The 19591-nt window shown below is 41.6% G+C and overlaps 1 protein-coding gene across 1 annotated transcript in view; it reads right to left on the bottom strand.

Annotated features, from left to right (window-relative positions):
- Positions 1-51: 51 nt before the first annotated feature.
- Positions 52-19591, bottom strand: part of sema3c (sema domain, immunoglobulin domain (Ig), short basic domain, secreted, (semaphorin) 3C) — a 61589-nt gene continuing 42049 nt past the window's right edge. Inside the window, exons 7-18 of the mRNA XM_084711525.1 lie at positions 16117-16236; positions 15871-16013; positions 15661-15775; positions 14453-14522; positions 12704-12848; positions 11361-11583; positions 8637-8725; positions 7343-7384; positions 6947-7104; positions 5278-5345; positions 3395-3525; positions 52-1336 (exon numbers count right to left, since the gene is read on the bottom strand). Of these exons, the coding sequence (XP_084567651.1) occupies positions 911-1336; positions 3395-3525; positions 5278-5345; positions 6947-7104; positions 7343-7384; positions 8637-8725; positions 11361-11583; positions 12704-12848; positions 14453-14522; positions 15661-15775; positions 15871-16013; positions 16117-16236 (1730 nt within the window). The 3' untranslated portion in view covers positions 52-910. The remainder of the gene's footprint in view (positions 1337-3394; positions 3526-5277; positions 5346-6946; positions 7105-7342; positions 7385-8636; positions 8726-11360; positions 11584-12703; positions 12849-14452; positions 14523-15660; positions 15776-15870; positions 16014-16116; positions 16237-19591) is intronic.

Raw genomic sequence — 19591 nt, 5'->3', positions numbered from 1 at the left:
TCACAAAGCTTTAAAAAAACTTTTATAAATGTTTATAATAATGAAGTTACCCAGCACAACAGATTATCATTATAAATATTGAACTTGTAATGCATTATATCCACGCCTTACAATACTACAAAACCTTATGTTGTCAGGCATGATTATAAACATTCATGACAAATTTTATAAAGCCTTATGAATGCATTATTATGTCTTATAAATGTGCTTATATTTGGGATGGCTTGATACAAGTTCTTGATGTCCATTGTGCTAAAACCCTTACCAATCTGATCCCATAATTTTCTGTTTCTTAAACAATTAAGCTGTTAATACATTTGTATGGATGCTCTTCACTTAACCTACCTATCAAAAAAACGTCTTGGTTTAAAGTTTAGTTAAGCGTTTATATAACAGTTGCTAACGTTTAGGAGTATTGGATTAGCACAGCCCCAGTTTATAATGCATTATAGACGTGACCATCCCTTTCGTCCCTTTTAAATCTACTCTGTTTACTATCAAGATTTTAAATGACCTCCACTTTTTGTGAGCTATTATCCGGCTGGTCCGATTTCCCCTCCGATATCTAACGTATGATAAGATCACAGCTGCATCTTTTGGTGCATTATCATAAGCAATATCAGCTGAGACCACAGTTTGTCAGTGGCAAATGTCAGGGCCGCTTCAGTTTGTGATGAACGGCTGGTGGGTGCCTGTGAGTGTGCGTTAGTGTATGTCACAGCCATCTGGTCACAGTGCCTCATGCAAGAAAAAAAAAGAGATATTGCCAAATAACAACTCCCCACACCCACCTCCTCGTTTTACTGTCCGTCCAGAGTGCAGCGCTGCAGTTTGAGATGAGAGTTGGGAAATGAGGAAAGAAACAGAGGAGGGCGTGCGTGTCAGTCTCTGCAGCGGCCGGCTCCCTGTGTCACACCTCTGGGAGGTGGTTGCGGCGGTTGCGGCTCTTCCTCCGGTCGAGCAGGGGCTTCAGTTTCGCCAGGTCCCCCCTGAGAGGTCCAGGCGGCGGAGGCGGCTGCTGCTGCTGCCTCTGCTGGAGGTTCTGGAGCTCCTTCCTCTCTTTGCAGTACTGCTGCACGGCCATGCTCTCCGCTGGACTGAAGGCTGCCAACAGGGCCTTAGGGTGCAGCGAGCTGGCCCAGGCCCACGGCGACTGCTGCTTGTCCGTCAGCACGCTCACCATGGCCTCGCTCAGCACTCGCAGGCGGATCTTGGCGACGGTGCGTTTGAAGCTGTTCTCGGTGGTCAGGCAGTAGTAAAGGCCCTGGTCGGACAGCTGGACGGAGCGGATGAGGAGGCCGTGCTCCGTGGAGAGGACACGGTCGCTCAGCTTCACCTGTGGTTGGCACAATTAGGTTGTGTCATAACCTCATCCATGTGGTTTGTAGCAGAGAGAATTGGAAAAACTATCTAGCTATACAAAGGGAAATGTGAGTAAATATTAAATGCATATTAAAGAGATCACAACCATTTTCCCTTAAACAATATCTTTTGAAAGACTGGTGCTCATCCCTCCAGTATATTTTCACTTTGTCACATGCAGAAACATGTTATCAAATGTTATCAAGAAGTAAAAGACCTTTAGTTTCAAAATTAAGAAGTGGTATTTTCTCTTGTACATACAAACCAGAAGACAGACGCCCATTAGCAATATGTACCAAGCTAAATGAAGTTAGCTATAGTCCCTAAAGCTTTGACAGTAACTTAAAATGTAGTGAATTGCCTGTGTTTGAAATAATGCTATTAAAGTAAAACTGCCTTGCCTTTATTTTTGTGTCTCTGCTAAGTTATAATTACACATGCTTAACTAAAGGGCACATTTTTGGAAGATTCTTTTGCTGCTGAAACTTGAAGCGTTTGAAGTAGCTGAAACACTGAAAGAAGTCGTGTTAAGTGTCAGTTAAAATGAAATTACTCAAAGAAGTTGAAATGGCAGTCAAAGCGATGCTCAAAGAACTCAAAGTAACCATCAGATTGAACTGATGCTAACGGTCTAAATCCAACACTGCTTATTCCTTTTCCACTGACTACTTCAAAATCAGCTAGGCCTTAGTTTGGAAAAGACTCCTATGATTACACACCATAAAACTGAAGTGATTTATTTTAAGGCCAGCGTCGATTCTCATGGGTAAACGGCTATAAAACGGCCATTACTCCAGTCTAGTCCACAGAGGTGAGAGCCAAATCCATAAAAGATGTGTCTTTATCGAGTAGGCAGTCTCTTGCCCAGCTTTATTTAATCTCTGACAGCCTTTTAGAGGGCTGTCAAATATTTGTAAAATGTGTCCCTGTTGAGAATCCAGTCATCTGTTTCAGTCTATACCATGTTTGATCTGTATCACTGCTCATTAGCATGCTCCGCTGCCAGTATGAGTTCACTGTGTCGTTCATGAGGCGATACAAGTCCTTATCAAGCGTGTGAGCTCATTTGATCGCATGACGTTTAATGTAATATCTAACCAGGCTTAGGGAGTAGTGGATTACATGTAATGCCAAAATGTTATTAGGATGAAAAAGATAACTGTATTCCAAAACGGTTACAGAAAAAAAAAAAGATGTAATCAGATTTCAGATTCATTTGGGGGTTTCAAATGGGGGTAATTAGCAAGATTATGATATTCAATTTTCTGGTCTTAGTGATACAAGCTCATCTTACAGTCAGTTCAATTTTATAGCCTCAGGCAAAAAAAAAATGCTTTGTTGGGTGGAAATTTCAGCATTATTTTTTCTGTCATCAGCCAAGAACTCAACATCTAGGAAACATTTAAAGATATGACCAACCGCTAATACTGGCTATAAAGACCAACTGCTTATATTAGCTACACAGACCAACTGCTAATGTTAATGCCTTGCTGCATTTAAGTGGAACTTCTGTATTTGTAATTATGACACAGATGTCTGGAGCTAACAGAAAACTTCCAGTTAGCCACACAGATCAATCGCTAACGATAGCTACATTAAAATCCAGTTCGCTAAACTAACCTGGCAATACTACTACTATTAACTACTAGTACTACTAAGACATATTTCAGGACTAAAGGTGCTGGTGACCAGGATGTTGTGTGGGTGAAAAGACCCTAGTTTAAGTTTCAGTGTGAATAGCTACTTAAACAATTACATGTAATGAACATAATTACCAAATAAACCTACAACTAACATAAAACATTATACTGGGCTATAAACTACATTTTTTAACAGGTAATTAGTAACTGTTTTGGATTACATTTTTAAACTAACCCTCCAAACCCTGTATTTTGTGACCAAAACAAGACATTTAACAGTTCTGTCTCTAAGGGATGTTCATTGTGTCCTTAGCCGTACTTCAGCATGTTACGTATGTGTGAGGGCGGGCCGTGATGTTGACCTTTGCCCCCTCTCTAAATGTCAAACTGACCTCTTTTCTTCTGTCATTGTCCCTCTGGATAAGCCAACGGACGGAGGCCTGGGGAGACTTGGGAATACACTCCAGGAAGGTGGTGTTGTTTTTCACACCATACTGCGTCATCTCCACTGCATTTCTGTAGGCTTTACACACACACACACACACACACACACACACACACACACACACACACACACACAAACACGCACAGAGTCAGTGGAGTCACATCAGACGTCACTGTGCTGACAGACACAAACCCCACAGATGGACTCAAATCTGTCTTGAGACTGAAATGTTGACACAGAGCTTAGTCCGACACCTGCAGCACAACCAAACTCCACCCAGACTTCTTCAGTTTCTGCAGCCTAACATAACAACCTCCGCAGCGTCGGACCAACTCGGTTTCGTCTCATTTGCCGTGTCGTTTTTGTTGCAGCTAAATGGTTCATCACTCAGCTGGATGTATGACAGCGTTCTGACTAATTAGTGGTAATGGCCATATGGTTGGTTCCCCGAGCTCGTGTTAATTTAGTAAACTGTTCACGGAAATGGAACTCTCTGGGGAACGAATCCTCTCCTCTCATTAAACCGCACTCTGCCAGTCGACTGTGTGAATATTTCGTGAAGCATGGTGTGCTGATGTTGTACCTGAACTCAAACACAGGCACAAACACCCCTGGATGGGCAGTAATTCCAGCTACAGCTTCGGTGTAAACAACAATCATTTGTTCATCAAAATTGTTTTTCCAAAGACAGTTAATTTGTCAACATATCTCAATGTAATTGTGAATCTGTTGTCAAAGTCTGAAGTGACAGATGCCCCTTTATTTGTTTAACTAAGATGTGTATTTGTAAAGCCGCATTACATCATTTTTGTTTTGGACAGTTGGACAGACTGGATACGACAGTGATTTAGGGCCAATAATCAAACTATACTTTGCATCTGGATTTTGTGATTCACCATATTCACATGGCAGCTATTTTCCTCTGATGTCACACTCAGGGTGTGAAGCTCAAATGTCGTATTCCACATGTTCCAGGTTACACATTGTATACGAAGAAAATCTGACAAATTGTTTTCATTTCATCACTTCCTGATTGACCAGCAACTGAAAAGACAACAGATAACAAAAATCCAGCAGGACATCGGGCCATATTTCAACGTAAATTAACATATTTTGTAACACATTAGCCACCATCAAACATTAGCTAATATTAGCATTAACCACCACCTAGCTAACATTACCGTTTGTTAGCCTTACATGATACGAAAGGAATTCTTCTGTCGATATTTCAGAATTAATTGGCACCTTTCCTATCATAACGTATAACATGTTTTTCACAGTTTGGGGCTTGGTTAGCATTCATAATATTAATTATATAATCTTGTGGCACCAACCCAGCCGGTCAAGGCCAGTGACCGCCCACTCACTTAATTTGGAGATTTTCCTTGCTACTGTTGCCAAGCGCTTGCTCATGGTGGAAATTGTCCGGTCTCTGTACATAATATTTTGAAGAGTACAGACTGGACCTGCTGTATATGAAATGTGTCCTGTGATAAATTCTGTTATGAGTCAGCACTTTATAAATAAAACTTACATGACTGGTGCCACCTACGCCATAAAAATTGCATAATGATAGTGGACAAAGAAGGGCATTCATTCACATTTTCTTTTGCTGATCTTCTCAAAATTCAATAAAACTTTCTGATACTTTCAGATGGAAACATAGCTAATGTGATTTGTGAGCTGCAACATCTTTACAAGTAACTAAAAGCGGCTAAGCTTCAAGGGAAGACACCAAGTTGGGCGAAAATTCTCTGAGGGTTTCTTAACTTTCACGCTCCACATGGTCATTTGTTACTATAAAATATTGATTATTGTGGCTTTAATTACCTTTAAGATTGAATCCTCTGCACTGAGTGAGTGGATTTCCATGCATAATGTCTTGCCTTCTGCTTCTCCTAAAAAAAGAAGACAAAAAAGTAGTAAATACACAACAGCTAAATGCAGAACAGCCTTCTTCTTCATCTCATATTAAAACTTTGGAAGGAGCAGTCAGCGCCAAAACAGTACAAGGAAAATCTGACTGTTTTTCCATTCAGTGGTGCACACTCATATATAACAGCTTGAGGAAAATAGCATGTAAACAGCTGACACATTTCAGACACATTTCAGGCGCATTTTCCGCAGGAAAAATAGGCGCTGTGCTTTTGTTCCGCCACCAAACTAAACTTGACCTGCGTCTGACTGGAATGTCAAGAGACAGGCAGCTGGTCCTTGAAGAGAAAAGCGAGGTATCAGTTCAGGGGCGAGGTGTCGCTCATACCTCTTTGTCTGTGTTATGTCTAGACGCAGGGAGGGAAACAACAAAAGCAGAATCTGTGACAGGGCTTACATTGAAGTGTTTGCTGACAGGTTACAGGCATGTGATCTTTTTGGCCTCACACATTGTTACAGCTCTTCTCTTTTCTTGATTAACATATTGTTTAACTTTCATTATGACTGGGTGTGGTACATCGACTGATTTCATATTTGTTTTACAACTGATTAATACGAGTTTGTTGTCTAAATTCTTATGGCAAATTGGACAAAATTCAACACATGAACAGAAATACTGTATACTATTCAAAAGTCTGCAGTATTCTCATGTTTATTTAACACTTATGAAGGTGTTGAATAGCTGCCTCCATGAATGGGCTCCCTAATCAACACCTGTCAGCAATTATTAACAGTGAAAAATTTATTCTGGGCCTTCGAAACTTGTTATTTCTACACTCTTAGAAATAAAGGTGCTAACCAGAACCATACAGAGTTATTTTGGCTTGTCTCCATAGGAGAACCCTTTTTGGTTCCTGGTAGGACCTTTTATAAGGTTTCCACTTGGAACCACTTCAGAGAGTTCTACCGATAACCCAATATAAAGAGTTAGCCATACCTAGAACCATCTGTGCAAGGTTTCAGCCAGAGAACCCATCTATGGTATAATGCTCCCACCCAGAACCCTCTCTGGAGTTTCTATCCAGAACCCTTCCACCATCTAAGGGTGCCAACAAGAACCGGCTCAGGGAGTGTTCTAAAGGTTTTATCTAGAACACACTCAGGGGTTTCTATGGAGAACCTTTTTATATTCCAAGGGTTTAATCTAGAACCCACCCAGGCAGCTATACTGAGAACTTTTTTATATTCCAAACACACTCAGGGGTTTCTATGGAGAACCTGGTTATATTCCAAAGGTTTATTCTAGAACCCACAAAGGGGAATCCTTTTATACTATGGCATAAAAAACCCTTGATGAAAGAGTTCTTCAATGATTTCAACAACCCTTGAGGAATTCTGTCTTCTAAGAAGGGTTCTTTGGATGAAAAGGGTTTTACTAGAGCCCTTAGTCTGATGAAGAACCCTTGACAGCAACCTCAGCAAGAACCTCAGAAAGAATCCTTTTGGAAACCTTATTTTTTTAAGCCTGTACACTGCCAAGAGAGAATTCCTTGGTGGACACTAAAGATACCAAACACTGGCACAAAACCACAGTTGAGCCGTAAAACTGTAAACCTTTGTGTACCTTTTGCCGGTGGGATAGAAGCGTGAGCAGCTGAGTCCGTCCCAGGCGCAGTAGGGGTCTCTGGCGAGGCAGCAGTCAGCGCAAGCCGAGCCGTAAGCGTGACAACGGTGCAGGGAGACCTGCGAGACCCCGAACTCGGAGCTGACGTACAGCTGTTGCTGCAAAGTAAACAGTTCAAATGTCAGACGCCCTGTTTGTCTTAATAAGTGGCCGGCTGACAGGAAAATGAGGCACCGCGCCGAAACAATTATGGCTTATTATTTCCTTGCCTTTGGAAGGCTTATTATGCACAGGAGATTTCTGCTGCATTACAAAGTAGCCACAGACAATGAATAACATATTAAAACAGTAAAACTGCACTTAATATGTGAGAGAAACAGTTAGAAGGACACTTACTTTTTTGGAGGATATTCTCAAGTTTGTAACAGGAACTTGATTCTGGAAAAAAAAGCACATATGAACAAAGTTTAGAGCTTTTAGCCATTGTTGACATCTATTTCTATAAAATCCTAAAGAGCAGGAACTTATGAAAAATGTCCAAGTGATTAAGTCGTGAGAACACCGCTGCTAGGCAACACAACATAGACACCAAAGCTGTCAGGGTCTAGAGGCCACCAAGGCTAACAAATTAGCAAGCTAGCAAGCAGTTTATGTAATGCAGGAAATACAAAGGCATCATAAAAAGATGGGCCTGCTGGGTATATAAACATTTTCAAATAAACTCACTCTACACAACTGAAATGACAACATATTAACTTAAAAATGAACATCCATGGCCTCCACCGTTTCTGAACATGTTAGCTAACACACCACGACTCGGGAATCCTGAGCTTTCAGAAAATGTACAGCCTCTGAGGTCGTAACACCACATGAGGGGACTCTTCTCGGTTAACACAACCCCATTTGAAGGCAGCATGAGATCAATACCGCTCTTGTTTCTGTATGGTAAATATGAAGCTACTGCCAGGAGCTGGTTAGCTTAGTTTAGCACAAAGGCTAGCGTCTGTCTAAAGGTAATAAAACACACCTTTCAGCACCTCTAAACTTACTTGTATAATGTATCAAAAACAAAAGTGAAGTAATAGCCACTTAGCTTAGCCTGGCACATAGATTAGGAACTGTTAGCTAATAAGATCATGGATCATTTGCATATTTGAACATAAAATTTTAAAAACCTGTGAGACAAAAATAATTGTCTGACTGTAAGTAATCAGCTGGGGAAGTTTCATGATGATATCCATGAGTTAAAATTTTCCCCTCGTCACCTGTAGTGTCTTTGAGAAGGTGGTTATCTTCTCATCCCCTTCTCACCAGATGTCTTTAACTTTCGAGAATAAATATATTCCGTCTTCTGGGAATAAATCTCTTCACTGCAGTGGCAGATCAAAGGAGCCACGGCCTTTATGTCTGATCGCAGGTTGATCACACGTTTAGCGACGTGTGCAAAGATAAAACAGCATACATGTGCGAAGGTTCACCCGGAGCAACCGCCAGACTCTTGCAGCATGTTTCCCATCACTCCTTGCTGCACTACACGGCAGAACATCCATCTCCTGAATGCCACCCTTCTTTTGTCTGCCTGCCCCCTGGCCTTTATGTTGCGGCCAGGCTTGCCTGCCTTTGATTTTTGGGGAGAGAAACGGGATGAAAGTAAGAGTGGAATAAAAAAAAAAAAAAACAGACAGCTGACCTTAAACACTTCCAGCTCCTCCAGGATCAGATCTTCATGCAGGGACTGATTGCTTGGCAGCACAATCACCTTCTGAACTGTACCTTTGTCTGGGGGCAGAAAGCAGACATGTCATGAGTTGTAACCACACACACACTATTTAACAACCGTGTGAAAGTGATATGGCTATGTGTGCCTTCAGTGAATACAACGGCTAGTGAAAAAAATAAACCCTGAGTCTGTTTTCCTTTGCCCGTGTTTGCTTTTGAATTAGGCGTGATAGCCGTGGCCAGCTTCCATAGCAAAATCAACTGTGGCAGGAGTGGGAATGGAGGCTCTTAAGCCCACGCAAGGGAGGACGAGGGCCACGAAAAGGGCACAACGCAACACTATCATCATCAATACGGCTGTTTTGTCCGGGGAGTCGGAGCAGCAGAGCAGGGAAAGGGAGTTTTACAGTAACAGCTCCTGGAAACGCCTGATAAGAGCGTCTCCCTCATCCTTCAGACAAAGCTGCATTTTCGGGCTCAGATATGGTGAGACAGCACTGGCTTTTCTTCAAGAAACCGGGCAGGAGAAACGGAGAAGAGAGGCTGCCTGATAAACACGAGCAGCTGTGAAAGAGGGAGAGTCCCAGAGCGGCACGCTGAATGCAAACATGCGCACGAATGCACGCATAATTATGTACGCACACACACATGTCATTCTGTTTAACCACCGTGTTATAAGCGCAGAAATGACAGATTTAGCAACCCGGTCTCCTTAATATGCGTACAAATAAAACTATTTTATGCCAGAGTCCAATTTTGTGTGCAGGTGATACGCCAATCTTTCTCATTTACCTCTGTGGAGTCAGGTGTCCTTCGTTGTGGTCACAGTTTTGTTCGGTTTATGCACCGAAACGACTTGGTTAATTTTAGGAAAAGATTGTGGTTTGCTTTAAAATGTGTGCTTGTTACACAACTCAAGTTACTTCATGTACTTCATGACGTAAGTATGTCACATATATGATGTTAAACATACTACAAGGATTTATTAAGTGGTTACGAAAAAGTCTCAAGCGTGGAGATTTCTACACTCTTAGAAATAAAGGTGCTAACTAGACCAATAAAGGGTTCTTCAGCTTTTCCCCATAGGATAACCCTTTTTGGTTCCTGGTAGGACCTTTTATAAAGTTTCCACTTGGAACCTTTCAGAGATTTCTTCCTACAATCCAAGGGGTTATTCCTAGAACCATCTGTGAACGGTGTCACTCAGAACCTGCTATAAAAAGCTCTACAGCAGACCCTTCTATGGTATAGTGGTTTTAACCCAGAATCATCTCTCGGGGTTCTATCCAGAACCTTTCCACATTCTGAGGGTTCTAACAAGAATCCAGCAGGTTCTACAGAGAAACTTTTTATATTCCAAGGGTTTTATCTAGAACCTACCAAGGGGGTTCTACCAAAAGCTCTTTTATATTGCGATGAACCCTTGACAGATCCTTGAAGAAAGAGTCCTTCAAATAGTTCTTTGTGGATATTTGAAATCCTTGAAGACGTCCAAAGAACCCTTGACAAACCCTTCCTTCAAAAAAAGTGTTCTTCAGAAGCAAATGATTCTACTGTAGGTAAAGTTCCATTAAGAACCCTTTTCAGCCATTTTTTGTAGCATAATATAAAAGGGTTCTCATTAGAACTCCCTAGGTGGGTTGATAAAGCCCTTGGAATATTAAAGGGTTCTCAGCAGAACCACCCTGATGGGTTCTTGTTTGCATCATTAGAAGATGGAAAGATTCTGGATAGAACCCCCAGGGAGGATTCTATGGAACTATTATGCTATAGAATCACTCTTGGGAGAATCTCTTTTAAGGGTACCAGGTGAAACCTCATACAGATGGTTCTAGGTGTAACTCTTTATGTTGAATTCTGGGTAGAACCCTCTAACAGGCCTTCTCCACCAACATGGAACCAGCCCCACTTAGGTTCAAGCACCTAATTCTGAACACCTAATTAACTTTTCATTTGCTTCAGATACTTTCTTAAAATAAGTGACGACATCATGACTGGCATTTGATTAAAACAAACACGTTTGAGATAAGTGAAATAATCTCAACCGATCTGCATGTTCTTTTACCTTCAATAAAAAGGAACCCTTAAAGGGCAAAGTCCTTTTCCTAACACGTCGTCTCGCCACCCCGTCTGTGATCTATTTGTGACATAATGATCAAGATAAATTGCTATAAACAGTGTAACGCCGTCGGTGTTTTCACCACACCCACAGTGTACTGCCCCCTCTGTTATCTGTTCATATGATAACCAGCTGTGTTAATGGAACTCAACAATCATTTACTAGAAAAACCTCAGCGACCATTTCTATCACAGAGGGATTGTGATATTGCTATTTTCCATCATTTCTCTGTAATTGCTTCTATCTGACCTGCTGATCCTGGCCACAGGATTAATGTGACTGTAACTGTTTCATTACATACTCATAAGAGCGAGACCAATAAATCAGATGAGCAAATATTAGCTAATTACAGCTATATATCAGCTGATAAGTAAAAAGGAATTGCAGTAGAAGAACTGCAAACTGACATTTCAACTCTACAATGTCCCGCTTAGTACTTGTTTTGGCCAGAGTTCTTCTATTTTAAGGCTGTTTAAAAGTGAAATGACTGCAGTCTTGTCTGTTTTTGAACAAATTAAATAAGAGCTGTTGTTGTGGCCATTGGAACTGATCCGCAGGTTGTGTCGGCATTCATACCTGTGCCCAGGAAGAGCACTTGGTAGTTGCCGTCGGCAGCGATGACCTGGTCCACCGCCACCGACGTGTATTTGTAGTCGGCGTTGGTCCGAACCACCAGAGGTCTCCTCCCGACCGGGTAGATGGGGTTGAACATGACCGGGTGGTTCCGTACGAAGGTCACCACATCGTCCGGGAACTCCTTTGTCGTCTGGATGTCGGGCGTGAAGGCTCCGCCGGGACACTGCAGAAACAAAAAGTCAATCTCTCATCGTAGCACACAGGTTTTATCCTTCAGCTGAATATTAACATTGGATCATTCAACAATCTATGTCCATCATTGACAAAATATGAACGTTATATATATGTAGAAATTATGAAGTACCTCAAGATCACAATTATATCGAGATCTTGAGATAAAGTGTGTTTTCTTGTGATAATGGATAAATTTGTCTCAAGAGAACAAGAGGCCGATCCCTTGTGAAGATCACAAGGACTGATCTGAACGTGGTCTCTCACAGAGACATTCATCTAATGTGTTCGACCACTTGTTTCAGTTGTCATGATGCCATCTATGCATGCTGACATGGCACTCCTGAGCTCTGATAAACATCTCAAGTAATAAGACGAAACACCCTCTTCTTTCCTCGTGATAACAGGTTGATTATCTTGTTATCTCGAGACGACAAACCCTGCTTCCCTGAGATAACAAAACAATCATCTGGTGATTGTTTGATTGTTTTGAGAAAATGGCATTTAAAAAGTCTGTTCTCAGCATCTGTAGTGAAGCGTCAAGTACATTGCAAGGGTCCATATTGGGACCTTTGTTTATTTTATGTATTTATTTGTTTCACACATCACTTGCATGTCATTATGTTTGCTGCTGGACAAAAATCATCTCCTGTTCTTTGACAGTGTTATAAAAATTACTGACAGTAATTTAAATGATTTTATGTAATTGTTTCTTTAGATTGTTTCAACACCTAAGGGCAAAAAAGTTAGTGGAAAACTTTTGTGTTATTAAAAGACATTATTGCAACATATGGAGTCTAATTCATAAAAATGTACAGAGGAACTGAATGAGTAGCACTCATGTTCTGCTGTTGACTGTGTATAAATGTTCTTTAGCTGTGTTGTCATTCCTTTGATAGCAAAAGGTTGTTAAATCTTTAATGTTATTTATTCATTTTTTAAGAATGAGGCCAGCTATACAAGATTTTCCTTCTTCCTACTCATTTTCTGGCTTGAGATTTGTAAAAGATAAGCTTAAGATGAATATTTTATTTTGTTTTAGAATCGTGCGCTGAAATAACTGATGAATGAGCGGGTGAATGAATGAATGAATGGCCTTGAAATGAACTCACAGTTCCGGGCCTTGGATACGGGATCCGTCCCTGGAAGGCCACCCACTGGAAGTTGGGCCCCTCTCTGTGAGCGAAGGGCCCGTTGAAGACGGTGAGGATGTCGGCCATGTTGTACACACACACAGCTGAGCCTTTAAACACGGAGCTGCGGAAATGAGATGCATATTTAATGAAATGCAACAGTGGGAACCTACAACACCTCAAGACCCACCCAGCTTAAATATTCTGCAGTTGTTTATGCAGATCTCTGTTTTCGAAGGGTGAGCGAGTCGTGCCGCTTTCCAGACGGGACAGCTCACCTATTTTTCCTTCATTGATCTGATGCGGTTTTGGGCTCAGTCATTTAAAACCGTGCTGCTTAGCACATAAAAGAGTCTTTGTTGAAGAGAAGACAGAAGCATATTGTGCGAAGTGGAGACGGAGGAAGAAACACAGTGCAGAGATAGGAATAACATTTAGTCAAGAGACCTCAAGGACCTCGCTGTTTGGTTTGGCTGTGTTCACTGAGCCAGGATACGCTACTGCAGCCTCTCTATGATCCTGAGGTAACAAGTGGATCGGGGGCCAGTGGCAGAGTCACCCTGGGTTAACCAGACGAACTCAATTAGAGATCAGAACAGATGGATCAAATGACCACTTCCTCAAACCGCCAAATATGCCAAGCAGCCCTGCAGACTGTGACTTTCAGCTGAATTGGAGTATTTTAATCTGTTTTTCAGTGTGGTTTTCTACAGCTACAGTCTGTGGCAAACTTAAATTAATTCCTTATGTCAAAGATCACCTTGTTTAAATGTTCATTATCATTTTTATAGTAGTAGAAATCCTGAGATGTGAGCAAATATTGATTATATTAAATTATAAACCATCACTGTCCAAAGAAAATTGCTCCTCTAAATTTAGTGATTCAGATTTTTTCAGAAAACCGAAGGATTAAGTGTCTCTTTATGGATTGAGAAAATTCTCCATCATCTGATCAGCAAATAAAATGTTAAATATGCCATTAGATCATCTCAAATACTTATTATCACAAGGGTGAAAACGTAGCTGTGTAAAGATTACAAGAGTTAGGAGGAATAAGGACTGTAATATGTAGGGAACTGTGCATTTAAAACTGGAAGATAATACAGTAAAAAGCAAAGAAACAAACAAAAAATGCACAAAACATAAATTAGATAGACATAAATTGGATTGGTGCCTGGAAGTAAGGGGGGATAAAACGCTAAATGCAAGGAAATCACCCAGATTTTATGTTTATTTATCTGCTTATCTGTCTGTATTCACTGAACCATTTACTATTTGAGTTCTAAGATACAATGAAAAGAGAAAAGGTGCCTTCATTCTTTTTTTTCCTGCAGAAAATTGACGAACAAGAGTCAGGTTTCACTTTTCTGAAAGATCTAATAATGAAATTCTCTCTGCACTCTAAAATCCTGCTGTGTACTATTACTCTGCACTCGTGCAACACACCCAACAGTACATATCATGTCATACAAATTCTGTATCAATGCATGCTGTAAATAATGCACCGCTGCTCGCCATCACAAGGATCAAACATTGAAGCGAAGGCCATATGGTGAAGCTACCAGGATGCTGAAACTGATAGTTCGTCCTCTGACTAAGCTGTTCTTCAACATGACACATGACGTCTCTATGTAACATGTCCCCTCCCGCTGATATCCAGTCAGTGATTAACATAACCGCCGAGGCCTGCAGGAATGTTACAGTTGGCTCCGTCGCCGCCGGTCTTACCTTGTGGATGTGAAGACTCCAAACACCAACAGACCCTTGGGCTGATCTGTTTCCAGCAAAAACATACTCTCTGAAAGGGAAAACACATATGTGCACACGCAGACAAATACACATGAGTAATACCTTCAACAAATTCCCTAAATACCATATCACATCATCCGGCAGGTGAGATTGCCAAAAAGACTGATGAATGCATGAATTAATAATGGCACATGTTGACAGATGGAGTGGACTGATGAGCTAACTGGAAAAGCAGGCCTAAAAACGCTGGGAGCTGATGTTTGTGGGTTTGTGAGGCTAAGAAAGGACTTGAATAATATGTGTGTACATGAATACAAGGTAACCAAAAACAACAGGACAATTGTTAGGGAAACTGATAAAGGGCTACAGCTCTAATCCAGACAAAACAAAGGAGGTTCCATGGAATGTTTATGGAGAAAGCAATGGCTGGAAACCTTGGAACAAAAATAGGATGGTGTCTAGCCATGTATTTTCTAAAATACAATGTTTGACCAAAGCAAAGAAATAAAACACAGCTTCAAAGTTTCTCAACAAATGCAGGAAACACACCTGAACAAATATATCAACGTCAGACTTTTGTTTCCGCTCCCACTTTTAAAGAGCTGAGGTAAAAAAAATCTCACATCACATCGGGCTACAGATACCATTCTTTTTCCCAGGAGGGCAAAGTCATGACCCTCCCTACTCTGTCTCTGATTGGCTAGTATTCATTACCTTCGTTGGCTGTGTTCATTGGTTGGTTAGGGTTATGATTTATCAGGATAAGCCAATCAAATGCAGAGTGAGGTGGGCCTTGACTTTGCCCTCCTGGGAAAAAAATGGAACCTGTAGCCCTCTGTGATTGGCTAGTACATATTGCCTTTGTTTTTAGAGAGTCCTTTAATTGCAACCAGTCCAAGGCACACCTGTGCAATAATCACACAGTCAAATCAGCATCTCTACACTCTTAGAAATAAAGGTGCTAATGAGAACCAGAAAGGGTTCTTTGCCTTGTCCCCACCAGGGCAGAGAACCATTTTTGGTTCCTGGTTGAATCTTTTATAAAGTCAGAGAGTTCTACCTTGAGCACAAGATAAACAGTCCAGTGCTAACACAATCTGTTTCACCCAGAACCCCCCTATGAGAGGTTCTACAGAGAACCCTACAATGGTGAATTGTCAAAACAATTTGGCCCTCATTTTCCTTACCCAGTTCATCAAAGTGAGTTTCGGTGCCATCTTCCTCCAGAACTGAACACACCATCCTGGCCTTGAGGAAGGTGGTCCATTTGTTCACCAGGCTCCGCTGACCTCCAATGTCGTTCTGCAGACAAAAGCTGCACTTAGCAACTCGAAACCGCAAAACACAGACACACACACACACTTCTGATGTATTCAGGCACAGACAAAGGCACTCACGGGACACACTCTGGCCACCATGGTGTGGATATTTTTAGTGTTTCCGCTGTTATCCGTCAACCTCTCGCGGAAGAAAAAATACAACTTGGCGTCATTGGGGTCTGTTCCGTCTGGTATCAGGTGGGCATCAATGAAGATTGGCTCTGAATGAAAGAAAGGAGGACATAAAGAACGTAACAATTTACAGCAATAAATAAAATAAATAGATTATACTTTTTGTACATTAATCAATATGTATACACTCACCACTGAGCCACTTTGAGTTGTGCTGGTCTGTCCTCACTGCATTCCTCTTTGTCAGGCTCCTGAAGATGGCAGCATCTGTCCCCATGAAGTCAATGTACATGCCAGAGAACAGCTCCTGGTCTGGAGAACAAACACACACACACACACACACACACACACACACACACACACACACACACACACACACACACACAGTACATCAATAATATGCTCAGATATAGTAGAACCATTTGCCTCTGAAGAACCCTTTTCAAAAGGTATTTATAAGACTAAGAGTTACATTAAGAACCCTTTTCATCAGCAGAACCATTTTTCGAGGACAGAGTTCTTTGGGTTGTTGAAAGCGTGGGGGTTAAAAGATCCGAAACCTAAAATATTGAAATGAATTCCTTGTAATATAAAATGGTTCTCGGTAAAACCACCTGGACAGGTTCTAGATAAACCCCTATCATATAAAAGTATTCTTGGAAGAACCCCCTGGGTGGGTTCCAGATTAAACCCTTGGGATATACAGGGGCTCTAGATGAAACCATTAGAATATAAAAGGGTTCTTGCTAGAACCCAATGGGTGGGTTTGCCTCATCTGTAGAATATCACATGGTTCATCATAGAACCCCCAGAAGACAAAACGATTATAGGTGCAACTTGTGGAACATAAAAGGATTCTCAGATGTACCCCCTGGGTGGGTTCTAGATGACACCCTTATTATGTCAAAGGGTTCTCAGTAGAACACCCTTGGTGGGTTCTAGATTAAACCATTCTAATATAAAAGGTTTCTTGGTAGAACCCAATAGATGGGTGTGCCTCATCTGTTGAGTACAATATAGTTCTTCACAGAACCCTCAGAAGACAAGATGGTTATAAGTGAAACCTTTTTTAACATGAACCCTTATGTTGGGTTCTTGGTAGTTCCAGGCGGAATGTTTATAAAAGGTTCTATCAGATCCAAAAAGGGTTTTGCCTATGGGGACAAGCTGAAGAACCATATAAGGTTCTAACTGGCGCCTTTATTTCTAAGGGTGAGTATTTCCACAGACCAAGAAAATACTGGAACAGCCTCAAACAATGAAGATAATCTGGGTAAACATCTTATTTTCTGTCAGATAAAGAATGGCGCGATTGTTCTATGAAGGGGTTCACAGTCTGTGTGTGTTCTGCTGCTAATAACAGGCTGCACGCTCTCCATAGTTCTCCATGGTTTTTATCATTCCTTCACTCTCACTTCATCATCCATCAGTTCCAGACCATGTGTTTTGGTGGATGTGGGGCAAGTTAGGGGAGGATTATTGGTATGTGGCCCGCTTCCAAGCTGGTTTGCTAAAGAGCGAGTGTCGACAGCACTGTGACGGCCACAGACGGTCCAAAACACGACGACTGGGAATATGAAGCGCAGATTTTATCGAGCCCAGACACTGCCTGCGATTGTCCTCTGAGACTCGGAGTGCTGCATCTCTGCGACCACAGCTTTGCCTTTTGCCCTCGACTCTCTTTGGCAGAGCGCCCTCCTTCCTACCCCCTTTAGGTTATCCTGCCCTCCCCTCTCAGGCTCGCTCCTTGGCATCCGTGAAGGCGCTCGCTAGCTGGCTGGCAAAACTGCTGCTGACATGGCCGCGCTCAGGTGTCAGAAAGCAGAGCTGGGGGTGCAATGTGTCACCTTCAGTCGTGTCGACAGCAACCCAACACCCCTCAACCAATCAGAGATCAAAGATTGGGGGAGAGGGTACGGCCTGACCTGGAGGAGGTACTGCATTAGCCTCGAATTGAACTCAGTTTTTGAGCAAAGACATTCAATATTTATGGAATCAGTGTCTTAAGTTTCAATCCTCTATGTGGGCGTTTCTCATGGCAGGGGCCGACTGACATTTGAGGGCTGGCGTTGCTAAGAGATGCACAGTACAACTTTTGTGGCACACTACTGACTGGGGCATGCAATTGGACAGTGGAATCTAGCTGATAATGACATGGTTTTGTGTTTTAGTTTACTTTTTGCCTGTTTTATTTTGAAGTTCTTGTCTTTTCTCTTATTTTTGCTGTTGTACTTCCTGTGTATTTCCCTCCTTTTTTTGACAAATTGTTGTCACCTTCCCCTAATCAGTTCCTGTGTATTTAGTCCTGTGTTTCCCACCTTAGTTGCCAGATACAAGATGTATATATGCATCTCAAAATATTGCGCGCAATCCTGTTTCTACTTCCTGTGTTTTTCCCTGCTTTTTGATCACAGGTTTTCACCTGCCTCTAATCAGTTTCCTGTGTACTTAGTCTTTTATCTTTCCTGTCTTAGTTGCCAGTTCGTCTTCGTCTGTTCATCAAGCGTCCTAGTGTTTCCTTGGGTACCTCTTGGGTCTCCTAGTGTATTTTTCCATCAGTGTTTTTGGATTATTGCCTGTTTTTCAGATTTCTATCCTAGCCCCTTTGGATCTGTTTAATATTAAAACACTTGAACGGCACTGATCTGCCTCCAGTCTGCATTTGGGTCCAATTCTCTGTTTAATTCTCTGGTTACCATCATAAAACAAGTAAACAAGACATGTACATATTTTGTAGATACTAAACATGAAACATGTGACTCCCCACAGAGCTCTCCAAAAGAGTTAAGAATTTGCCCTATTTTCTAATCCACACATTCAATCTTCCTATCCATTTCTTTTCCTATCTTTTTGAATGTTGGCACTCTTGTCATGTCAGCAGCCCATTCTTGGACTGAAGGCCCCCCATCAGACTGAGAAGTGTGTCTGCCTATCAAAATACTAGTTTGGACACAATTTACAATGTGTTTGTCTCTTCCAATTAAAATTGATCCATCACCTAAACCAAATAATCTGAGGTTGAACAGAATTTGGCTCTCTGAAATCTCCCAGAGATTATCATATATCCCACAGTTGCATTTTTTCAATACCTGCTGAGTCATTGGCAGCTCCTGGACACTCAATGTTGAGTTCGTCCCACATTACAGAAAGGAGTTGGGTCTAGTTAGCATCTAGCTAACTGTCTTTGGTGGTGGAGATTATCTTACCTTAAAGGAGTGATGTGTAAGAACTCTATCTATTAAATTCACACTCCAAACAAATGGGGGACAGCATATCACCAGAAAGATAAGCTAAAGTAAGGGCTAACTGCTGCTAATTGTAGCCGTCATTAGCTTGTTGTCATTAGCGGTCCTATTAGTTGACTCTGCCTGGACTGGGACCACCTGGGACCTCGGTCTTGGACCTCTGGAGGTCTGAGCAGGGATTACAGTGGGGGAAAACTACCTTGGTGCTGTCAGACTGAAGGCAGATTGTATGCTACAGTAACTCACCTTTGCCTCTTGTGGTACAAATTGATATCACAAGACATGAAGAGCCGAAGCTAGCTTGTTAGCATGCCAACTTCAGTAAATATATATATCTCTGCAACACAGTGCATAGGCGTCTTGAATGTTTTAAACGTTCTTACATATAGCCATTTTAATTAAGACTGGGAATGTCACAAGGT

This window comes from Lutjanus erythropterus, chromosome 22 (genome assembly GCF_056507025.1).
Source record: "Lutjanus erythropterus isolate fLutEry1 chromosome 22, fLutEry1.hap2, whole genome shotgun sequence".
Classification (NCBI taxonomy): domain Eukaryota; kingdom Metazoa; phylum Chordata; class Actinopteri; order Lutjaniformes; family Lutjanidae; genus Lutjanus; species Lutjanus erythropterus.
The sequence above is the reverse complement of the archived record's forward strand: the minus strand, read 5'-3'. Positions and strand labels throughout refer to the sequence as shown.